Source organism: Gastrolobium bilobum, unplaced genomic scaffold (genome assembly GCF_033153095.1).
Source record: "Gastrolobium bilobum isolate Gb01-03AN ecotype WA unplaced genomic scaffold, APGP_CSIRO_Gbil_v1 utg3757, whole genome shotgun sequence".
NCBI lineage: Eukaryota > Viridiplantae > Streptophyta > Magnoliopsida > Fabales > Fabaceae > Gastrolobium > Gastrolobium bilobum.
This window is the reverse complement of record NW_026897545.1, coordinates 10,033-18,837: the sequence shown is the minus strand read 5'-3', so window position 1 is coordinate 18,837 and position 8,805 is coordinate 10,033. Positions and strand designations below refer to the sequence as shown.

Below are 8,805 nucleotides of genomic sequence, written 5' to 3'. Positions count from 1 at the left end.
CGTCAGCTCTTGAAAACTTTTGTTTGCAAATTGAGTTCCATTGTCTGTGACAATCTCGGCTGGGATACCAAATCTACAGATGAGTTTCCTTTCAAAAATTCTCCATATCCGAGCCGAGGTGATAGTAGCCACTGGATCGGCTTCTATCCATTTTGTGAAATAATCAACAGCTATAATTAACTATCGTAACTGCCCTTCAGATGTCGGTAATGGATCTAGAAAATCCATCCCTCATTTAAAGAATGGCCAAGGAGCTGTGATAATGCTTAACTCTTCTGGGGGAGCTAAGAGATTTCTTTCGTGCTTTTGACATTGATCACATTTCCTGACATGCTCATTTGCATCTCCATCCATCGACGGCCAGTAATATCCAGCCCGGAGGGATTTCCGGGCTAAAGCCTTAGCTCCCATGTGTTGGCCATTGACTCCTTCGTGAATCTCAGACAAAACATATTCAGCTTCATACGAGTTTGGACATTTCAACAAGGGTGAATGTAATCTTTTCCTATAGAGTCGACCTTCGATCACGGTAAATGCAGTTGCATGTCAGATTAATTTCCTGCTTTTATTTCTTTCTAGAGGTAGTATGCCCTTTTCTAAATAAGCCACGATTGGTGATCTCCAATCTTCCACAATCGTGATCATAATTATGCAAGTCGGCTCTAGAATATTTTATTCTATTATTGTTCTGTGGTTTCCCAAATTTATCGTGCTTGCTAACTTTGATAAGATGTCAACTCTTCTATTTTTGCTTTTAGGAATATGGCTGACCTCTGCTTCTTGAAATTCAGCCATCAACTGCTTGATTGTATTCAAGTATTTTGCCATCATGGCCCCTTTGTTTGATAACTACCACAAACCTGCGATGTGACTAGCTGGGAATCACTGAAAACTTTAATTTTCTTTGTTCCCGGCTCTTTTGCTTGTTGGAGCCTAGCAATGAAAGCCTCGTATTCGGCTTGATTGTTGGAGGTTGGGAAGTTCAGGTGAAGAGAATGCTCCACTGATACCCCTTCTAGGCTTTCAATAATGACCTCGGCTCCACATCCATTTGTATTGGATGAGCCATCAACATAAATCTTCCAAACATTTTGAGATGATAGTCTCCTTCATGAGCCAAGGTGAGCTCCATAACAAAATCAGCTAGGGCTTGAGATTTGATGGTCTTTCTTGCTTCGTACACAATGTCGAATTCAGACAATTCAATTGCTCAATTCATCATTCTTCCTGTCAAATCTGGCTTGTGGAGCACCTGCCGAATGGGTTGATTTTTTCTCACTTTAATTATATGCCCTTGGAAGTATGGCCGAAGTCTCCTTGCTGAAATGAGCAGAGCAAACGCTACCTTTTCCAATTTCTGATATCTTAATTCAAAACCTTGGAGAGCTCTGGTCACAAAGTATATCGGCTCTTGACCACTTTCAATATTTTGGATTAAAGTCGCGCTTATTGCATCTTCTCCAACAGACAAATACAATATCAAGGTTTCTCCCAACCTTGGCTTTGACAATACAGATGGTGTGTAGCTAGGTGTTTTTTGATCTCCTCGAAGGCTGCTTTACATTCCGAGGTCCATCCATAACACACCTTTTTCTTCAACAAACTAAAGAAATGCAATGCCTTTTCAGCAAAACGCGAGAGGAATCTAGTAAGAGCAGCTAGTCGTCCTGTCAGTTGTCATATTTATTTTTTATTCATTAGAGCCTGTATTTCAATCAAGGCTTTGTACTTGTCCGGGTTTGCATCTATGCCTCTGTGGGTTTAACATAAACCCCAAGAAGAGGGAACCCCAAAGGCATATTTAGCCGTATTTAGTCTGATATTAAACTTTCAAAGTTTGCCAAAGGTCTGCTCCAGATCCTATACGTGTGCTCCGATCTCTGTTGATTTGACGATCATATCGTCAATATATACTTCAACATTTTTACCGAGTTGGTCTTCAAAAACCCGGTTCATCATCCTTTGATAAGTAGCTCATGAATTTTTTAATCCAAAGGGCATTATAGTATAACAATAATTCGCCTTTCTGAAATGGAGGCAAATTTTTCTTGATCATCCCGATATAAGGGAATTTGGTTGTATCCAGAGTTAGCATCCATAAATGACATCAACAAGAAATCGGATGAACTATCCACTAATTGATCAATATTTGGCAACAGATATGAGTCCTTTGGACATACCTTATTTAAATCGGTATAATCCGTACATACCCTCCATTTACCATTAGTTTTTTTCACCATTATCACATTGGATAACCAAGTGGTATACTCTATTTCTTTAATGAATCCAGCTTCAAGAAATTCCTTTGCATGATCTTCCAATACTTGCTGCCATTTTGTTCCAAGTTTTCTTTTCTTTTGCGCCATTGGCTTAGCACCTGGATACAAGGACAATTTGTGACAACAAAACCCTGGATCAATCCCGGGTATCTTAGATGATTTTCAAGCAAAGACATCTTTATCTTTTTAAGCATTCACTCAGTACTATCTTTGCTTCCGAGTTGAGTCCTTTGCCGACTTTAGTCGTTTGGCCAATTTCTTGTATTGCAACTTCTTCTTATTCCCTATCCAGTTCTGGCCTTGGCAGAGTTTCTTCCCTCATATCTAACTCCATCATGTTGACCACGTTCTTCTGCTGCCGAGCTTCTATTTTTGTTGCTGCTTTATCTCCATCTCTGATCCGAGTTGGAAAGCTTGACCCATCTTCTATTGTCTTTACAGACTTGAAATAATACTAATGTAATTCCCCGACAATATTTTCTCTTATAAATACCAGTTATGTCTTGGCTTCTAGAGATTAGATTCTGATCTCTTTCCACCATTACTTCATGATAATCATGCTCAGCTCTCCTACTTCTGTCGGCTTCACTATCTCGGTGGGCATTATCTCTGCGAGCGCTATGTTGGATGGGCCTATTAAAGTTATCCCTTCTGTCTTCTCTATTGAGGTGTCTATCTCGGTTGTGCCTAACCAATGCTCTTTCTTGGTCAAATCTATCATCTCAGTAAGTGCATTCTTCCCGAGCTTTATTTTCTTCACCAAAGTTTCTCCCTCCAGCGTGATTATTTCTACAACGTTCTTGGATCGGCTTATATACTCTCCTAGGAGAATTTGCCCTCCGCAAGTCACCCAGGATCCAAGTTGTTGCTCGATCTGGATTTGGGTTTCTTGCCTGCAGCAATCTTGTTACCAGATCTTGGATCCTCTAGGCATCTTCTTGTCGGATCCGGGCCTCCTCCTGCCGATGAAGCTGATTGCGCTTATCCATCTCCTCGATCCTTTGCAATAGGGGGTCGATCGCAATGTGAGCAATGCGCGGATCCTCATTTGACTCAGGTAGGACTTGCAATGCATCTGGCTGCGCTTCTCCAGCATTTGCAACTCATATTGGTGGATCTTGGTTCACCACCGAAGTTGATGTCGAATCAGAATGCACATCACTCACGTGGACAACATCATAATTAACCACCTGTTGATTATTAGGATCAGGGTCATTCGATGGTATCTCCTCTATCACTAGATCTTATGGCAGCCCAGGATGTGGCGACGGTGGCAGTTGATAATCGCTTCTCAAGCATGCCATGGTTATCATAGGAATAGAAATTTATGGTTCCCCATAGACGGCGCGAATATTTTATCGGAGTGACATAAATGTCTAAGGGCTAGTAGGTCAATCTATGATCAAATACTCTCTCTAAGTATCTATGAATTACACACTTTGAGGTAGCAGATCTGTACACAACTATAACGACGTTAGTCAAATGGGATGGTTTGTGTGTACAGTGCCAGCAAAATAATCAAAAAGAGAAATTAAGTCATACCTCTAAATTTTATCTCCTATTTATAAAATTTTACCTATGGGTATATGAATTCTAGGCCTTCTATTCATAAGCACAATTATTCTCTATAACAATCATTCTCTTTAAGTATCTATCAATTAGATACTCTGAGGTGGCAGATCTGCACACAACTATAACGACATTAGCACAATTATTCTCTTTAACAACTATCATATGATGACTCTTTGATGGGCTTTTAGATAGATAAGCCTTATGTAAGTCCATAAATGTAAATATCCTATAAAATAAATAAAACTCGAATCCTTTTCTTTTGGCACAAGGACGTATATCACTAGGTCAAATCAAGTTTCGTCTGTTAAAAAACATAATCATTTTAATAATATTATTAGCAAATATTCCATCCATTATACAAGTATTTTTAAATTTAGATAAAATGAAAAAAAAAACATTTTAAAAACATCTAAAATTAGGGGCAGGATATTCTTACACCGGTATAAGAGTTAGAAGTCTTATACTCAATCTTGACCATTGATCCACTTCTATCCAATGGCTCACATTTTTAAAAAAATTGAGCCTTTAGATATAAGTTGAATCAACAGACAGGATTGAGAGTGTAACTTACACCGGTGTAAAATGATCCTGACCCCTAAAATTATAGATGAGATATAAATAATTAGTCCAAATAAAACTACAAAAATTTAAATTACAAATAAAAAACAATTAACAAAAAAGATATGAATAACTAATTTAAAAAAAAAAAAGACATAAATAAAACATCATTCATGGAGAAAGAATTAATAAATTAAGAGATTTATTTCAGTTTAATATAGAAAACATAGTCTAGTTTAATATATAAAGATAAACTATCACACTTTCACCAAAAAAAGAAGATAAACTATCACATAAACTCATTTTCATGGACTTACTTCACAGACAATGCCCGACGAAAGTTACCAGCAACTTGAAAATGTAATATTTTAGGATATGTTTACCTACAAACTAAAGAACAGGGAATAGCAGCATATTAAAGGCTGGAAAAAGAAATTCAACCACACACATAAACCAAACATAGCCGCCAGGCCATTTACAAAGTCAACCGACCATAGAACCATTAAGATTCCTAAGCTATAAGGAATGGTAGGACAGTCAACATAAACGACTCATACGAGAATGTTGCAGAGCCAGTATACCCAGTATCCTTCTCCTTGAATTTGTCAGTCAGTCCCTGCAAATAAAACACAATTCAAATTGAGGTCTTTTACCTTTCCCATCAGGAAAATAGAAATGCATCATCAGCTTGATTTTAACATAAACCGTTTCATTTTAGCAGAATTTATGGTTCATGCTAAGAAATAAAACCAGGTTGATTATTTTTCATGAATCACATAAATGACACAATAAATTTCAAGGAAAGAAACATGTAGTGCTTTTAATCATCTTATAGAGTCAACTAACAAGATAATTGGAAGTTCAATTTCATTCTCACATTTGGCTACGGATGATAATATTAAAAAAAAAATCAATATTGTTTTCAACATTAAAATCTTGATAATAAACTAGCAAACTTTTAGAAGTTTCTAGATATAGTTGTGTACTGCAGTTCTATAAGGAGTGTCTGATACTATTGCAGTAATGCTACCGAAGCCCTGTAATCACTATAATTGTCATTTTGCTTCTTTTCTTTTCAGACGCGGTAACATACTAACATATAGGAATATAAGATATAATTTTAACTGTAGAAACTGATAAAATCCATAGATATGAGTGATTTGGTAGCTCACCTTAACAGTAAGACAACACCTGCATTAGCAAAAAGGGAAAGCGAATCAGTTTATAAATCCATTTTACACCAAAATAAATAAGGGTACCCAAAATAAATAAAAATAAATAAGGGTACACAGCGCTGGTAAAGAGAAATTTTGAATTTTATTGAAGGTTTCTACCAATTTAAATCTGACAGCTCATACTGACTTCTTTTTTCTTTCTTTTTTGATACATAGCTTATACTGACTTCAAACTACGATATATAAAAACATAACTTCTTGAAAAATTAAAAAAATGAGTGCATAAGCCTTTGTGGTTAATGTATAGATAATTTCCTTCTACCTTTTCAGTTATAATAAAATAAAACGCTGGACATTTAGGGGGAAATTTTTTTTAAAAAAAAGACACCAAGGCGAGAATCCTTTTTAATAATATAAATAAATTTTTATTCAATAAAAAAAATGTAGCAAACCCATACTCGATGAAATTGTCATATTCAATAGCCTTGCTTTTTCCACCAGTTTTGTCAAACTTGGAGACGAGCAAATCCAACACCATAGGGGAAACAGAATAACCCAGACTCATTAGAGCATCTCGCAACTCGAATGAATCGATTTTGCCACTCCTGTCCTTATCAAATCTCTCAAAAATGGACTGCAACAATGATCACTAAGTTTAAATAATATGCTCTGATAAAGAAAATATAATTTGTTAAAGTTGAGAATCAAGATCAACGATGAAAAAAAATAAACTAAAAGTAAAAAAGGAAATACCCTCCAGTTTTGAAGACTGTAAAATAGAGATGTGAACTCCTTGGGTCCTGCATTACAAAGTCCAAAATTCAAACAGTTAGGACAAGAAAAAGTCAAGTGGATGAGAACCAATAACTAAATAATACATTGGATTATGTGCATGTAAATCAAGGCAGAATAGAAGAAAAAAATCAGGGCAAAATGCTTTAAATACTCGAAATTAATTACAACAATATTGATTTATTTATTTTTTTGATACATTACAACATAGATATTTTACTAAATATCTACATGGCATCTATAATCAGTAGTCACTGGTTCAATACTTCACTTGCAACAATCTCTAACACACATAAAATGAAAATGGATTCTCTCATGTAACATCACGTCACCTGAGATGATCTCACCCGTTTATATGCAGATCAACAGTTATAAAAACAACATTAGGATACAAAATTAAAAAAATAATGTGTTGATTTGCCTATTGATGAATAAAATCATCTCAAATGAGCTCATCCGGTCACAACCAATAGAAGCAGGGCAAATAATTTACCTAAATAAATCCTTGCAAAGTTGCAATCAACATTCAACATTACAATATCAATTTTAATAAGTGGCACTCAGTATTCAGTAATTTGTCAGAAATATCGCTTAAATTAAAATAAAAAATAATAATCCTACTTTAGGTTACTCAAACAAAGTCAAAATTTTGAAATTAATTCTCCAAAACAATTGTAGCTCAACTAACACCTAAATCAAATCCCTTTTGCAACCACATGATCCAGGATATTGATTTGTCAGAACTTTGGCCTACCAATATTTATAACATTAACTATTTTACAATTTTCTTAACATGAGAATTAACAAATTAAACCAATCTAATATAATATTATTAAATTAAAATAAAAAATAAATATCACTAATGAACCAACAACTCGAAACCACGTGGACAAAACAAAACCCCGTATCCGGAGAATCCCAAGGGCGCTATGAGTAGGCGCCCACACGATACCCTCAAAAGGCAAACCCGAAATTAAATCCGCAAATGACACATAAGTCCCCACGACTAAATAAAAAGACAAACGCGCATAGAAAGATGAGTAAGGAACGAGATGTGCGCACTGAAAAAGCACACGACCTGCGTTTCACTTGTCAGAAGCAGTTAAACCAAAACGCAAATAGACTAAGTGAGAAAAACAAGGATAAAAAAAATATTAAAAGGGTAAACCAAAACGCCCCCTTAAGAAAAAAAACAAAGTGCAAAAACGTTTCCCTTGTCTTGAGCAGGTAAACCAAAACGCAAATAAACAAGGATAAAAAAAAAAATTAAAATCAAAAACGTGAAATGACAAAGGGTATCACAGTCATTCACCATGCCGGCGCAATTTAGCGCATAAAAAAAATGAGCCACGTCACTATATGCGCATTGAAAGCACGCGACACGCGTTTCCCCTGTCAGGAGCAGGTAATCCAAAACGCATAAATAAACGTGATTGACCGAGGGCATCACGGTCATTCCACAAGTCGGCGCAATTTAGTACCGTGCGCCGGAAAACCTAATCCCCCGGCGTAATTTAGTAGAAACCCAAAGCCCCCGATTCGGAATGAGAAAGAAAGAAGAATTGTTCGAGAGAGAGAGAGAGAGTACCAATCTTCTTGACGTTGGTGTTGGTGAAGTGAAACATGAGAAGGTGAACGGTTCTCAAACTGAAGCTCTGATTGTAAGAAGATAGCGCTCTCTGCATTTCCTTATCATCGATGAATCCGCTACCGTCCTGATCCGCCATCTGGAAGCACGCCACCACGTTCGGGTCAGTGCCGGGAGGGAACGCCGACGGCACCAGCGACGCGAACGGGCTCGAGTACCCCGAAGGCGGCGGCGGATATCCGCCTCCGCTTCCACCGCCGTGGGATTGTGATTCGTTCTTCGGTGGTTTGTTATAAGGTGCGGCGTAAGGAGCGGACGGCTGCTGGCCGTAGGGATTGGCGGAGTAGGGCTGACCGGGCTGCGGAACGCCGTAGGGTTGGGGTGGCGGCGGCGCTCCGCCGTAACCGTAGCCGTAGCCGGGAGGCTGGTTGGGATAGCCAGACATGTTTAAAAAGTAAGGGATTTAAGAAGAAGAAGAAGTGATGTAAGGAGAGACAAAGAGTTAATTTGATTTGAGGTTCAATATATGCATATGTGTTGGCTTTTATTTTTTATTTTTATTTTTATTTTTTGGGCAAACCATTGTGTTGACTTTTAGCTACAACGGAAAGATGCTTTCAATTAGTGCCTATTCAAAATACTTTTGTACAGCTATGCTGCACTAAGGAAATTAAATAATAGTGTATAAATTTTTTAAGGAGTTTGATTTTCTGATTTTGTAACGTACAGATAAGATATATCATTTTTAAGGGATTTGTTGTTTATCATTTTAAATGATATAAGTTATGTCATTTTAGGAGAGAAATAGACACAGAAAAACAAAAATTATGGGAGAGAGAAA

The 8,805-nt window shown here is 36.9% G+C and overlaps 1 protein-coding gene across 1 annotated transcript; it reads right to left on the bottom strand.

Annotated features, from left to right (window-relative positions):
* Positions 1–4,648: 4,648 nt before the first annotated feature.
* Positions 4,649–8,490, bottom strand: LOC133307944 (calcium-binding protein CBP-like). The gene is made up of 5 exons (XM_061508517.1): positions 7,965–8,490; positions 6,338–6,384; positions 6,043–6,218; positions 5,582–5,600; positions 4,649–5,025 (listed from the first exon to the last, which is right to left on the bottom strand). The coding sequence occupies exons 1-5, from the start codon at positions 8,407–8,409 to the stop codon at positions 4,921–4,923; spliced, it is 792 nt and encodes a 263-aa protein (XP_061364501.1). The 5' UTR covers positions 8,410–8,490; the 3' UTR covers positions 4,649–4,920.
* Positions 8,491–8,805: the final 315 nt, after the last annotated feature.

What these genes read in the sequence shown, in the direction of transcription:
- LOC133307944 (XM_061508517.1), bottom strand. Translation starts at nt 8,409, where the DNA reads ATGTCTGGCTATCCCAACCAGCCTCCCGGCTACGGCTACGGTTACGGC. An exon ending in CACCAACGTCAAGAAGATTG is followed by an intron (nt 6,385 to 7,964) that starts GTACTCTCTCTC and finishes TTTGTAATGCAG; the next exon opens with GACCCAAGGAGTTCACATCT. An exon ending in ACAGTCTTCAAAACTGGAGG is followed by an intron (nt 6,219 to 6,337) that starts GTATTTCCTTTT and finishes TCATTGTTGCAG; the next exon opens with TCCATTTTTGAGAGATTTGA.